Here is a 16169-nt window from a genome sequence, read left to right as displayed (position 1 = left end):
ATGTATGTTGTATCTTGCTCTTAATTGTACTGTAACTCTTGATATGTATTTTTGTATAGTTTATTTTTGGCTATGGTTTTTATTAGGGGTGAATATTATATTTGTATAATTGTATAGATGCTCTAGAAGGCGCTGATTAGAGAGTGACATGAAGATGGGACTCCCGTGGGATTCCTGCGGTACGGAAAAAAAATGGTGTTAAATTTTGCGGGATGGGATGGTACAGGAGTGAAGCTCATGGGAACCGGATATAAAAAAAATAAAGCTCTCAGGACAGGCAAGAACAGGATTTAAGCTTCCGGGAATGGGAAGGAAGGGGACTACTCTGCCACCAGCAGACAGGAAGAGTGTTTTTTGCTCTTCAAATTGTGTTTAACCCTTTGCGGTCCTATGTCGGACCACGTCCGACATTACAATTTTCCCTTTCCGGTCCGATGTCATCATCAAAAAGACATAAAACACAGGTCTCTAGTCGTTTTTTCTCTGGAAAAAGCCGAGAAAAACATTCAATGGCCAAGTGAGACCGATAGGAGCCAAGAGAAGCCGTAAAAAATAAAAAAAATAACAAAGGGGCGGATCTAAGCAATACACAAAGCCCTAGCACCACAGAGATAACACGAACATAAACAAACAAGATAGCTACTTCTGCATCCAGCCCTCAGGGGATATCACAGACAATTCCAGAGCTTTTTGAGATGTTATAGTAATAAAATAAATAACTTGGATCGCATTATTGAGTTTGGTGATAAAACGAGTGATCAGGAGATGATTTATCGGTATGCACTACTATGATGAGGTATGTGAAAAATACAGCAAACAAGGGGTGGGGTGGGCCTGGAGATGCAGTACTGAGTGTCCTGTTGATATGCAGTGCCTTTTAAACCTGTTTTACTGTAAAAAAAAAACACTTTTTAAACAGCGCATCTAAAATAAACTCTGCGTGTGAAAATAAATTGCACCTGACGTGCCTGAGAGGGTTAATCTCGCTACAATGAATCAAATAATACCCGGAAATACACAGAGGGCGATCTCCATTTCCTGGTGTGGGCCAGGCGACTGTAACCTCAGGCTCCTTTCATCTGCCCGTATAGATGGCAGTCAGTATGTTTACATGACAAAGCGTTTTCCGAAAACAAATGTTTTCAGAAAACTGAATCAGATTTTCTTAATACATCACTTTTATGTGTTTTTATGATTAACGATAGAGAATCTAATTAGAATTCAGCTGTATACATGGATTGAAGTTTTCAGAAAACGCAAGATATTTCACATGCGAAGTACTGTAGTAGCCCAAGTACGATTTGAACAGAACGGACATTTCTGTGACCGAACGAAGACCAATCCAATAACTCAAGTGCTTTATCGAAGTGTCAGGTCAATGGGCAATCAACCTTTCCAACAGCTTTTCCTGTTCTATATTACCGGTTTCTTTTGCAGACATTATTTTAAATTCTCACGTCATTTTAAAGCGGAAAAAAATTAGCTTCAGTATGGACTATTAACAAATACATACAGACTTTAACAAATGTATTACTTTATCCCTAGCTAGACAAATGGATGCATGCAGACTGACTACAGATTATTAATATTTTCTCAGTTTTCTAAAACCACGTGCAGGAGAAAAGGGTCAAAGTGTGCACATGCGCAGTATGCTATTTCAATATGTTTTCCCAAAAATGTGTTTACATGACTTTTGATATCGGAATTAGTTTTCTGAAAACTTAGTTTTCCGAAAAATATCGGAATTCTTATGCTCATGTAAACGTACTGAAAGAGAAAGTGAGAGTAGCCTAATTGTATCAGTTTCAGACACCTCTTATGAATGTGAATCATGTAGTGATGGATAAGACGTAGAGAGAGAAAACAGGGGTTGTCTCTGTATCAATTCGAGCCGTATGCCTCCAAATCAGAATGTTCAAACTCGGAGAGAGACTCTGACAACACCAACGCGGACGGACCAGTGGGACAGCAGATGTCCACGGAGAATCAGCGTCCTGGCGATACGGAATGGTTAATAAAAACCCTTACGTTTACCATAGATTGATACTTAAAATATTTCATATTACCCATAATTATATAGTTATGTCAGTCCTTTTGTTAACAATATTGATACATGGATTATTGATACTAGCAAAATAACCGAACGCTGTGGATTGCTACTGGCATGTATTTAACATATCTCTCTCTATACATATGTACAGTATATTAGGATGTGCAAATCATAATGCAGAGATGTCAAAGGCTACGATTTGGCTGTAGCAGCTACTAGTTTTTGGCAGTACTGCTTCGGCGCTATGTTGAAGGGGTATGTATAATACTACGATTTTTAATAAATAAATATATGATGGATACTCCATGAACGTTTATGAAATATTATTTCAATACCATGTTTTATTGTTGTTTATTTTTTTAATGAATTAATGGTTCGTAATACCGTATTTCACTGACAGTTTATTGTGGCATTGACATACTAAAATCTCTGAGCCGGGTTGCTTAGAAACTGAAACTGCCGCACAAAACTCCAAACAGTTGTTTTTATATTACCGAATTTATATATCACGTCATTATATTGCACATTGTGCTTATAAAGACCCTGTGCTTGCACTGTATTTTGTTCTGAAAAAAACTGAAACAAAAACAAATTACTAGTAGTATACCAGTATTGTTTAATGCAAAACCATATAAACCCTAATTTTATACATGAATACGAAAATATCTGTACCTCCAAATAATAATTGATCTCTGTTTATCACGGGATGGAATGGTATGGGATTTTTTTTTTGACAGGACAGGATGGGACAGGAATTAAAAAAAAAAAAAAAGTTATGGGACGGGACGGGACGGGAAAAATTTGGACAGGACAGGATTGGAAATGATGACTCTTTCATGGGATAGGATGGGACAGGATTGGAAATGATGACTCTTTCATGGGATAGGATGGGACAGGATTGGAAATGATGACTCTTTCATGGGATAGGATGGGACAGGATTGGAAATGATGACTCTTTCATGGGATAGGATGGGACAGGATTGGAAATGATTACTCTTTCATGGGATGGGATGGAACAGGAACATTTTTGAGAGGAAAGGATGGGACAGGACTGAAGATTCTCTAGCTATATCTATATAACTGTTTTAATTTATGTGTCCTGGTTCTGAGCTTTGGAAATCTGGTCACCTTACCTGTATCTCAAGTAGATTCCTAGGTTTTTTATATAGGTCATTTCTTACTCAAAAAAAGGTGAAAACTCTCATCTTAAATGATATATAATATTTATAATATATAATTGTATTGTAACACTTGAAATGTATTTGCTTACGATTGTAAGTCGCCCTGGATAAGGGCGTCTGCTAAGAAATAAATAATAATAATAATAATATAACACTTGTTTAGAACATGTAAACATTGACAAGTGTATTACCATGCTCAAGTGTATTACTATGCTCATAATTCTGTCATCCTATCTATCTACATACAGACGACTTCATCAGAACTACTGCGCACATTAACAACATCAAGGAATATAACGGTATTGAGAAGTAAATATGCAATACAAGCTAAACCAGGGTTTCAGTTATTTGTATTAATCTGGAGGCAATTGTCTCCGATTATCCCATAATGGCAGTCTTGTGGGTTATAATGAAACCACTCTAAATCCGTTTACATGACTTCTGGGCCTGTTTTCTGTAATGATCCTGCAAAACACAACACAGCTTCCAATGGAGAGTAACAGAGAGGTGTTGCTTTTATTAAAATGCAAACAAACTTGTGAATCATTTTCTTTAGAGTCTGCTTTTATGGGGAGTTAGACAGTATGCATTTTAGTTTTGTAACTGTGTGGACACATCCTTAATTAAGGCACTGGAATCCCTGAAAAAGCCAACAGGCTATGTCCCTGTTCTATTCATTAAATCATGTAGAGAGCAGTGTTCTTGGATCATCGACATGCTGAAGTAAAACAAGGAACAGAAAAGGCTTAAAGTTATAAAGAATAACTTGGCATCAGTTGACATTGTGACCCAAACTGTTCAGGAAGCACTGAAGTAAACAGATTTGCAGTAACCCTGAGGGCATTTTTGACAGTTATATGGATTAGGTTCATTCTCAGTGGATTAAAACATGGTACAATATCTGATACATCTGTATTCACGCTACACATAATCAATATTTTAAATTAATCTGTCTGATATCTGATATTCAAACCACTTTTGTTTCTTCTGTGCAGTTTTAAATGAATCTCTTTGTTATTGACTTTCATCAGGATTCCAAATCTGTAAGCTGTATCCTGTGTAGAACACTGTCCACTTCTGATACACAGGAATGTCACAAAGGCCTCCACTTTGGAACCTATTATAGAATCCGGCATGACTTGTATGTCTTTTCTGTCTAAAGCCAGTGTACAATATGGCATCGTCACAGGATTTTTAAATAAAAAATCAAGTATATTGCATAAATACGATAGTGTAATCGAGTTTTTCAGTGTTCAGATAGTTTGTCATTTATAGCTTTTTTACAGTAGCTACCTCTATAAACCAGCACACATTATCTGGCATAATTTCTTCTTTTGTAATAAAGACATTAGTTATCTGTGCATTACAGTTGCTGGGGGGTCTGGGTTTTTTTATTCAGCCTTTATTATTATATGAAGACAACAGAGAACTCTGTTTAGAGAATACCCAAAATATAAGCTTGGTACAAGTGATACAGTAAGAGTTATTAAAACCATGTAAAACCAGTGTATTCATTTGAAGAAACCCTAACAGAGCCATTGGTAGAGGTTGTTGAGTCAAAATGAGTTTAAAATACATAAAACATAAAACTACCTTCACAACTAGCATAACCAGGAATGGCAACACAATACCATTCAAATATCTAGATAAAGAAACACACTGTCTAGTACGGCTTTAGGAACCATGGTAGTAAAATGGGTCATCTGTGTGTTTTGAGATAGAAATTATGAAAATGTACAAATGGGTCATATATAATTTCATTGTAGCTACCATTGCCTCTTTGTATAGAACCATGGAAATGCCATTGTGCTGCCGCTGCTGAAACATTGTCATTGAATAGAATTAGGTAAGGGCACAACATGTCTTTAATGTAAATAATATGTGATTTTTTGTAAAACTGTAAAAGACATTCTGTTAATATGCATTATGTTGTTTAAAGACAGTTTCTCTCATCCTGACTTTCATCATGTACCAAAATGTAGATGGCTAATAGTTTAGTTTTACTTTAAAACAACAGCAAGTATTATGTTCATAGAAGGAATATGAATGTTACATTGTAGGGGTTAATTTAAAATGCAGTTATTACACAAAATTGGGGATAGAATAGAGTGTCATTATTACTTGAAAATAGGATGCCTGACACAATCTAATTCTCCCATCAACCAACTATGCATTTGCTACATATTGCCCAGCTGATTCATTCAATTTCAATCAGATTCAGAATGACTGCATCTTCTCAGTTTTGAATGTGATGTTCACAGAAATATGTATGTATGTATTATTATTATTATTATTATGTTATGTATGTATGTATTATTATTATTATTATTATTATTATTATTATTATTATTATTATTATTATTATTATTATTATTATTATTATTAATAATAATAATAATAATAATAATAATAATAATAATAATAATAATAATAATAATAATAATAAAACTACAGTTTTAATCTCATTATAGTATATATCATTATTGGTAATCTTAGCTCTATTTTAATTACTGTTTATGATTTTGTTTTCCTAATTGACTAAAACAAATTAACAACAGGCAATTAGTGTTTTACAACCTGCTGTAAATTTCATCCAAGGACACAGTAAGTGAAACAATATTTGGTAAATGTGTCTCTTTTTTGTTACATCAAATGTGTGTTAAAATATTGTTAACAAAGTTATTGACTGTAATTAGACAATAAAGAACAAGCAAACATCCCTTCTCTTTTATTACACACAATGCACGGTGGCTAGTTTGGTAGAATAAAATACTGATAACAGTGCTTTTCTTCAGCAGCCCAGGAGGAGGAGGGGGCGTGCTTTTGAGACGAGTCCAGTGAGCTGGCCTGTTCCCCAACTGCTTGATCTAAAGCAGACTTTCTTCTGGTAGATAACTCTATCTCAGCTCCTGATGGTGATTCCAGTGCTGTCTTCTTTCATTCTCACTAACACAAAGTCAGGTTGCTTCTGATATACCCAACCACACTATTCTTTGTTCAGTGCCAGAAAACCAGTTAACAAAATCAACGTAATACATAATAGGTAAAATAGTAACAGTTACCACTCCTGCTATTGCCTGCACAATAGCTGCATAGAGCAGATAACACCCCCTGGCTGATGCACTGTTCAATTAAGCTGCAATGTGTGCAGTACCTCGGCATTTGTTGTTGGTTGTCGCAAAGGTGCATGAGTGGAGACAGCAGACGAGGGACGTCCCGCTACCGCCAAACTAAGGACCCTTCCATAGATGGGAATAGAGATGTGAAAATGTGCGTCCTTTAAGTCCACTGTGGTAAACTGGACAGACTGGAGGATGTGACGGTGTGTGACCATTTGGAACATCCTCTCCCTCAGGAACCCGTTGTGATGTCTCAGGTCTAGGATGGGGTGAAGGCCACTGTCCTTTAGGATGGAGCAAAGACCCGTGAAAATTCGAGTAGAACCCCTCCTCTTGAGAGGTGGGTTCTATGAGGTGAATGGCTTGTTTGAGAAGTAATGTATTTACTTCTTGCCTGAGGGCCAAGACCTGGAGAGGGTCGCTCAAGGATGTAACCATGTCTGAGGTGCAATTGCACCAGTATTGTAGCTGGTGTTGTGAAGGGGTTGATCTGAGGCTGCAAGTCTTCAGGGGCCCTTCTGGGGCTGCTGAGGCTGGAGTGGAGCCTGCTTTGTAAGCTGCCTAGGGTGGCGTTAGAACTGCCTCCCGGAGCGCTGTTGCGCTGGGGCCCCATGTCCGGCATTTCCCCGTCCTTGCAGGCGGCACCGGTTATTAGCTGCCGTTGGAAGCCTGAAGACGATGCCTCAGGTCGCCACGTGGCACAGTGAGGATCGGAACCGTCCGGTTCACAATTTGTGTCACAGGCGGACACCAGCGTCTCATCCTCTCCTACACCGGAGCACAAGAAGGGAGCATCGAGGCCACATCCCGTTCTCTGTGGGAGCGTTGCAGGATCTCCTCCACTGCTGGCCTGAATGTATGGCCAGGGGAGATAGGCGCGCCCAGCAAGGCAGACTTGTCCGTATCCGGGACCCTTGCCTGGGGCAGCCAAAGCTGTGTGCGCACCACTACAAGGCCTGCCAGGCTTTGGCCCAGAGCTTGCCCTTGGAAGCATGACACCAGCAGCAGTGTGCCTGAAACCAAGTGCAGCTCCAAAGCTAGTGTTTCAGGGAGGGGTGCCGATTGTAGAATGCCAATCGCATTGGTCCTGTGAAGCATCCCTCCACAGGACCAATGCACTGAGGGCACTGATGCAGGGAGTGTCTAAGCACTGAGGACGCCGAGGCACCAAGGCTCTGGGGTACAGAGGACGCCGAAGCACCGAGGCAACAAAGCTCTAAGGCACAGAGGCATCGAGGGCACCGATGCTGGGAGCGTCTAAGCACAGAGGGCACTGAAGCACCGAGGCACCAAGGCTCTGGGGTACCGAGACACTGAGGTTGCTGAGGCATGAGGGTACCAAGCACCGAGGGCACAAGCACCAAAGGTACTGGGCTGGGTGTCTAGTCTGGACCATGTGCAGTCACACAACCGGGGCAGCGCATAGCTTGCAGTGGTGTGGAGCTCTGCCTACAGATAGTTTGGTCTGGACTGCGTGTAGTGGCACACCCGGAGCAGCACGTAGCTTACAACAGAGTGGAGCACAGCCTTCAGACAGTAAGAAGTAGAAAAAGAGAGTAAAAAATAACAAAATAAAACCTATTCTTGTCTGTCTATGCACACTTTTAAAAATAATGTCAAGTCCCTGTAATGCAGAGATCCCTTATAAAAGTTTCTCATAGTAAAAGCATAGCAAAGTTTAATAAAGCATTGTGAAAGCATTGGTTGGCATTGTAAAGAATAGTGAGGTTTGGTAAAGAATATAAATAAGCATGGCATACCAGGGTAAACTATTGTAAATGCATAGTATAACTAGGTGAAAGGTGCAAAAAATACTGTGGTAAATGTATAAAGGGGTAGGCAATCTTCCAGTCCTTTTTTTTAGTACTTAATTATTACACTGACACAATTAAATTCCTGACCATGCCCTAAGTACTGTCCTCAATTTATACATGTTGTTCAGTATCACTGCTGGTCGATATCAACATGGTTTTAAATATTCCATCGTTTAAAGTTTCCAAGTAGCGGCAAATAATGTCAACATTGAAGACATTATTTAAATGTAAGTTTAAGTTTGGAACAGCCAGTGGCTTAAGAAAAGTGTTACATTGGTGTCCAACTTTAAGGTGTTTTTTTTTTTTTTACGGTACCCGTAGTATATTTTAAAAACAACAACAAAAATGTGTTTGTAAAACAGTTTTAATAACATCAGCATACATTGCATTTCAGCGCTCATTTGCATTTGAGGTCTCCGTGCAAGATTTCAGGGATCGCTGGTCTGGAGGTGGGGCTCATAGGTGCTAATTGGTTGTCAAAAGCCCATTGACTATGGGCTTGCTGTGATGGTAAAGGTATTAGTTGGTCATTCTTCGACATGAACGAGTTTCAGGAGTGTTCTGCGTTTAGTAGCATCGATTATATCCAGCTGGCGACTCAACATCCATTTCACTTGGAGTTTTCTAATATTTTTACAATTCCGTGAAGATAGTTTTGGATTAAAGTAATTAAATTGGGTCCTCGCTACCAGGCGCTGAGAAGAAAATGCACTGTGAATGCTATTTTGGGTAACGAGACTTTTTTTTTTTTTTTTTACTAATAAATAATGTCATTTATAGCTTTTGTAGAGTGAGTAAAGTAAAATAATGCACTTGTCTGTGAGCCAAAATCCACCGATGTATCCATTTTTTTATTATTTATTTATTACTTTTTATAAAGTGTGTTTTAATGAATATTATTTGTTTTTCAGGGTTCTCTTCTCTGTGGTAGTCACATTCCAAGTAATTCATTTTGGACTAGGTACGTATTTTTTTTATTATGCTACCCAGCATGTTTTCAATTGTATGTAATATTATATGTATTTGCAATAATCACTAATTTAGCAGTCTCGATTACATTGGGTGGTGTTCGGTAGTACGTTTCAAAGTTATTTTTATATGCATTAATTTGTATATGTTTTTTTTTTTTTTATGTAGGTTGCATGGGACAGGATTGTGAAGACTCCAGACTGTCTGATTCGTCAAAAAAGCAAACCCCTCAACACGCCGAATTTTTAAAACAGTTCAATGAAATGAATACTCGATCCGAAGTACGGAAAAACGGAGAGTCTGGAGTTGTTTTACCTTTCACTGGCCTTACAGGAAGTACGTTTCGCGTTGTCTTATTCATTTCACATTAGCATTGTGAGTTTATACTGTAGAAGCACATGGGACTGTTCTTAAAATGTATAATCCTAGAAAACAATATCCTTGTGATGTTTGTTTTTAATTCCGATCAATCGTCTGTTGTAAACAAAAGCTGTGATGAACTTTGTGTGGAAAGGTCATAAACTTGACCCAAGATGAACAGCATTTTTTTTTTTTTTTGAAGGCCACATTGTAGCTTTCATTGTACTTTCCTTCTGGTCGTTTTACCTTTCCCGCTGCACAAATAAAACTGACTTAACTGAGCAAACACACCTCCAGGCAGTTAATTTTATTGCCCTTTGATTTGAAGGTTTGGATTTCCAGGGTGAACGGTGGAAAAGTAAATTAAGCAGCCATGCAGTGTATTTGCAATGTAAAGTCATTCTGAATTTAAGTTGTTTATTAATTATTATTCTGCCTGAAATATCCAGTTGGATCTGCTAGTTTATGGCAAATCTCTACACAACCAACTTGCATGTACAGTATTACTATATGTTTGGGAGCTGACATAGGACCCTAACTTTTTTGTTTTTGTTTTTCATTCAAAGGTGCAAAATTAAGCAGAAGCTGTTGTCAAAATGGTGGTACATGTATTCTTGGCAGCTTTTGTGCATGCCCAAAACACTTTACAGGCAGAAGTTGTGAATATGATGAACGTAACAGGTAAATGAGACGGTGGCCATCAAAGATTTCTTGTTTGTATTTCTGGTGCATTATATTACATTTCTTATGTGCAATTTTAACCTTATGTATGTTTTTGTTGTTCAACAGAAACTGTGGTGGTATTCTTCATGGTGAATGGGTACAAAAAGGATGTTCATATTGTCGATGTGGGTTTGGGATACTACACTGTTTCCACCAAGTTTTTCATGACAACTGTGGTAAGTGCATGATATTCTGTATTCATTAATCGTCCTGTTGTAAACTTAGCTTGGGAAAGCATTGTGCCATGTCTTCTTGGTATATGGCGAACCTAAAGTAAGCATTTCCCAAGTCAGGTTTGTGGTTTGGGTGCCAGTAAGCATTGCAATTATAATTTCAGTAGTCCGAAAACCTAGATTAGACATTTGGGATAGTAAATTTGCTAAATCGCTGCATTACCTAAATGTTTAAATCCTCCTTAAGTAGAGTAGTTAATATATAAAATCATATTGAACAAGCATTACAGTTCTAGGTACTTCGGTTCTGACTAAGGCTGTTATCTAACTATAATGGAATACATTAAGTCAATGTGCAATGCTTTTGAAAGTCAATTTTCAGTTAAAGGTTTACTTTTACACTGTTAAACTTTACTTGATAGTGGGCTTGTAGTGTGTTTTTGCATTTATTTAAATTGATTACATTTTACTTTTAATGACAGAACATTTGCATCTTATTTTCATTCATAAGTGCTTGTTATGAATGGAGTATCCTTCTTGATGGTTCAGGAAATATGTACATTTGGAAATGGGGCGTAATGGGTCCCCCATTTCGATCTGAATAGACCTGGATTACTATCATTCACAGCTTTGCCTGCCAGGAGACTGGTAGCCTGGTGACCAGTTATCACTGCTAATGGCTCCGTTTTGTCTTACAAAGAAATATGAAAGAAGCACCCTTTAAAATCTTAAACACAGGTTAACACCACTTGGTTTTCTCATGGTCACTGACAATAAGCATATCCTTCCTTCTGTTTCAGATGAGGATGTGGAAGACTACAGACTCCATTCTGAGGGCTGCAGATTACAGCAATCCGTGTTCATTTTCATGTCTCTCCTTATGCTGGCAGTAATTGTATGATTTTAAAGTAGTCTAGTAATTCAGTGCTGAAACTTGACCATCATTTATCATTAGAAAATCAAGATACAATGAAGGTAACCCACAAGGGTCCAATGAAAACGTTAATCTAAAGTGAAAGCAATTTTATAATATTGTAAATGTCTGGTAAATAGTAAAGAGTGAATTCTTCCAGTGGAAGGCCTGCTACTGTAAATGATATGGAATATGCCTTTTATTGTATACATTTTAAAATTGTAAATACTGTATGTTGACACTGTAAATATAACTTGATAAGGATATTAGTCTTATTTTTGGAAGCTCTCAATATTGTGATGTAACATTACTTAGTTGTTGCCTTGGTATGTGTTGTTTAATAGTCTGGAACTTGGTGACATCTAATAGGAATTGTAAGTAGAACTGCTCAGATTGTTACAACTTTGTATTTAAGTAAATCTTTGCAAAACTAAACTCACATTTTTAAACCTGTTATACTGTATTACTGTACTGAAAAGTGATTGGTGTGAGTAGCACAGTGTAGAAGAACGACTCCTGCTCAACATATTAATATGACAGCCTGGGTGTGAGAAATCATGGAATGGTTGGTGAAGCCAAGTTTTAGTTAATATAAGAAAATGGACGGTGAATTTGCAGTGCATGAACTGAAATTGTACCATGCTATATCTGCAACCTGTTACTAATGCTGAAATGTTTGTTTTGAATGGATGGGTGATCCTTGTTTAACATCTCTTGTGCTATCAGTGCTCCTCTCAGACTGGAGCTGCAACATTCTTTTGCAGTTATCTGCAATGAGGCCAGTTTGATAACGGCTTGAATGACCCCCTGATCTTTCATTTTAATTGGTGGCTTGACCCTTGTGCTATTGCCCATATCAAACCTGCTATCTAACACACAATTCAACTGGCTAATAGTTTACTGATTGTCTTTGTGGAAATACTGTTTATTGTGCTGCTTTTAGGCCAATACTGATTTCTTAACTGTGACTTAAATGTGTTTTAAGAGCTAGTTACCCTTTAATAAAAAAGGGAAATGGTCTATAAGATGGTAATCTTGCCTATATGTGAAAGCTAAAAATGAAGGGTGTTTCACTTAAGGGAATGCCCATAGGGTATATTTGCAGGCATTTATTTATTTATTTTTTTCCTTGTGTTGAATTTCATGTAGACCCACATCAGCAATTCTGATCATTTAAGGGCATTTCTTTCTACATTGCATTCATTTTGTTACATGGCACTTGCATAAAGAAAAGAGAACTTAAAATTGTACAAGTGGGCTTAAATAGAATTACATACACATGACAAAATAAGAATGTGACAATGGACAGGTGTTCCACATCTTCATTTCAGAAGTGAGTGTTTCACTTGTAAGCACAATTCCCATACTCTATACCCTTGTCTGACATTATTAAATAACTGAATGGCACTAAATTACCAAGGCAATTTCATTTAGATAGAAGAAAACCAATTTCAAATACACTTTTACTGTTTAGAGATGCAGGGAGTTGTATGAAGCTGCACAGTGTTGATTTTATCTATATTAAGCTAAATCGAAAGGCAATGCTGTGTGTGGTCCGCGTTAAATTGTGTTGCATAGAAAGTTGTGCCAGAGCAAATTGTGCAATAAAGACACAACTGGTTAAACTCTGCTGGGATGACTGCAAATCTTCCAATATCTACACCTAAAGACGTTTACCTAATGCTTATTTGTGGGGCAGTGTCAGACAAAACAAACAAAACACTTTCTTTTTAATTGAAATGTCTGTGTTTCAACTCTTTGTGCAAGCAGAGTGCTCGAATGTGGCATTTCCTGGTGTGGCCCGCTACCCTGCAGTGATCTGTGATGTTCTCCTAAAACCGTTTCCTGTTGTGCCGATTGTATATTTAGTACATAAACTGTAAGACATAGTCAGTCTATTTTGCTGTAACTTCCCACTCCCACTTCTGCTGTTGTTTGTGTTTGATGAAAGAAGACAAGCACACATAGCCCCAGTCTCATTCCCTTTCCAATTCATTATCAATTGGTCTAAGAATTGCTTGAATTGCTTGAATTTCATTCATTTTTACAAATAGCCCGAAAATACTTCTGTTTGAACCTATTTAAGAAACACGCAAAACACTCCCATGAATCTGAGTAACCCTGCATTATTTCTGATAATTGACTGGTGTTGCAATTGTTTATGGCAAGGGACTAGCAGCACTTGTAGACTTAATCCCTTTATCATCAAAACATACTTACTGAGGCTTCTGTGCAATTCCTTTGCAACATATTTCAGTGATGGCTGACCACTTCAGTTGTGGGAAACACTTCAATCCTATATTGAGCGAAGACAGTCAGTTGTACCAAGTTGTCTGTTTTGTGTTTGCTACAGAATTGTTTCATTAAAAAGGTTTCATTAAAAGATAATAAACCACATTGCAAAAAAACAAAGACATAATTTCTCTAATGTCGTGAGGATTTCCTTAACTTCTTAGTTTACTTGTTTTTTTAGTTCATCTAAGGATAATGTGAATTAATTAAGAATGACACATAAATCAGATTAAAGAAAAAAAATTAAGAAGCTAAATAAATTACATTTTCTAATTTTATTTGGATAGGGTCTTAGAAGCATGCCTTGTGTCCATCAGACTGCAAAGGCAGTAACTGTCTCCAGCTCCCTGCTGAGAACTGGTTCAGTAGAATAATTAGAAAAACACCGGACACTGCTGGTTAAAACAAGACGATGGTTAGTCATGGAAAGTAAGACATACCTAAGGATAATCTGGATTAAAATGTAAAATGCATGAAGTGGCATTCTGTGATTAATTCAATCTACTCTATTGTTGAACTTTAATCCTACAAACAGATTATTCACATTAAGGCTTTTGGTAGAATAACTGAACCCACAGCAGGTTAACAGGCTGAACTGAATGAAGCACATAGTCTGCATCAGAAAAATAAATACATAAATGAAAGTGAAACAGGTCCGTATCACAGTCCAAGTAAATTATTTATTCTTCTGTGTTAAGGATCTACAGTTTTAGCAGTCAAGTTTTGTGAAATGCAAAATCTTAACAGAGTGTTACACTTTTTCATTTTAGTAGAAGTGCTTTATTTCCAATAAAAAATACTGGTGTTTAATAACGGTTCCAAATATTATTATTTGGTCAGTCCTTCTGTAGTGTCTGGCCTGGTTTGATTATGATTAGTGAATGCCCTGGTCACATCGTAAGCAGTAGTGCCCTCAGAGAGCTGGGACAGGGCTTCTTCATATTGTTTTTCACCAGGAAACACATATAAAGCTGGTATTTTTTTAACATGGCTTATAACAACCTTCTTAAACATTCTTTTGGTAACAACTCCTTAAAATATCATGTTTGTTCTTTTGCTGGTTGGAAAAATACCATTTTCATATCAGCAGTGGAGCCAGTGAGTGATGCTGATGAAATGTATGCACATATGCAGTATGATCATAAACCATAAGATTGGACTTGGACTGTATCTAGGATTAAATCTGAAAGCAGTGGTTGAATATAAATCACATATCAATGACAGATAACTTCTGTTTTTTTTTTATTGAAGCATGCCTTTTTTGTCATATTTTAAAATACTTTAATGACCTCATAATAAGAATGATTTAAAAAAAAAAAGATTTTATGATCTGTAGCAAAACTGTATTTTCAATCATTTATCATTGCCTGCCTGGAGTTTTTAAAATGACAATGCAAAGCCTTGTGATCTGTACAATGATAGTTACAGTATGTGGCTATAGGAAGATCTTTTTGAGCACATATGCTCATCGCGCTAATGCAGATTTAATGGGATTATAAAAATAAAAAAAAAACTTCAAGATCAAGAATGTTTTAAAAAAACTGTTCTTAAAGATCTAGCTGCTAAAATGGAAACATTATTTACGCATGGCCACTAAAAGCTTAAGATTTAAGCACTCACCGTTCTGTTGTTCAATACTGTATTATGAGCTTAGTAAAACATAGTTTGTCTTTACACAGATTCCCGAATATGAATCTGAATCTTCCTTTCCCTCTTTATGTGGGAAATGCATGGAACGGTTCTGTTTTATAGTAGAAGTAATGTGTCATTACAAAGTCATTTCAGCTGCTGCTTCTTTCAATGTGTTTTTAAATGTGTGACTAACTCCAGCTGTTGGCCTGGGGGTGTTCATGTGTAGATGCAGCATCTCTGTGATCTCCACTGTATACATACATAAAATAAATAGTAAATAAAGCATAAATCTATCATTTCAAGATGCTTTCAAGATAGAGTACCCTATTGCCCGCTGTAGTGACAAAAAGAGAAAACATTCTTGAGCATAATTTGTTTCATTAGTACATTAAGCACTGCCCCTCCTCTGTAGACACTACGGTCCCTCAAGTTTTGCATTGTGGCATATTGGTAAAAAATACAAGAGCTCGCAGTGCCTGCACAGCATTATCTTGTTTGATTAGATAAAGTAGTGGCTGCATCACAAGCCCTGCTATGTCACCCGTTTAGACAAAGATATCTGCACAATGTCCCCCTTTCTTCACTGGTGAGCTTGCAGTCCCGGTTAAGAACATAAGAACATAAGAAAGTTTACAAACGAGAGGATGCCATTCAGCCCATCTTGCTTGTTTGGTTGTTAGTAGCTTATTGATCCCCGAATCTCATCAAGCAGCTTCTTGAAGGATCCCAGGGTGTCAACTTCAACAACATTACTGGGGAGTTGGTTCTATACCCTCACAATTCTCTGTGTAAAAAAGTGCCTCATATTTTCTGTTCTGAATGCCTCTTTATCTAATCTCCATTTGTGTCCCCTGGTCCTTGTTTCTTTTTTCAGGTCAAAAAAGTCCCCTAGGTCGACATTGTCTATACCTTTTAGGATTTTGAATGCTTGAATCAGATCACC

The 16169-nt window shown here is 37.3% G+C and overlaps 1 protein-coding gene across 1 annotated transcript; it reads left to right on the top strand.

Annotated features, from left to right (window-relative positions):
- The first annotated feature begins 8612 nt into the window (after positions 1-8612).
- Positions 8613-11834, top strand: LOC117408392 (cryptic protein). The gene is made up of 6 exons (XM_034013346.3): positions 8613-8893; positions 9076-9125; positions 9302-9469; positions 10060-10174; positions 10283-10392; positions 11190-11834. The coding sequence occupies exons 1-6, from the start codon at positions 8871-8873 to the stop codon at positions 11288-11290; spliced, it is 567 nt and encodes a 188-aa protein (XP_033869237.3). The 5' UTR covers positions 8613-8870; the 3' UTR covers positions 11291-11834.
- Positions 11835-16169: the final 4335 nt, after the last annotated feature.

Source organism: Acipenser ruthenus, chromosome 2 (genome assembly GCF_902713425.1).
Source record: "Acipenser ruthenus chromosome 2, fAciRut3.2 maternal haplotype, whole genome shotgun sequence".
NCBI lineage: Eukaryota > Metazoa > Chordata > Actinopteri > Acipenseriformes > Acipenseridae > Acipenser > Acipenser ruthenus.
The sequence above is the reverse complement of the archived record's forward strand: the minus strand, read 5'-3'. Positions and strand labels throughout refer to the sequence as shown.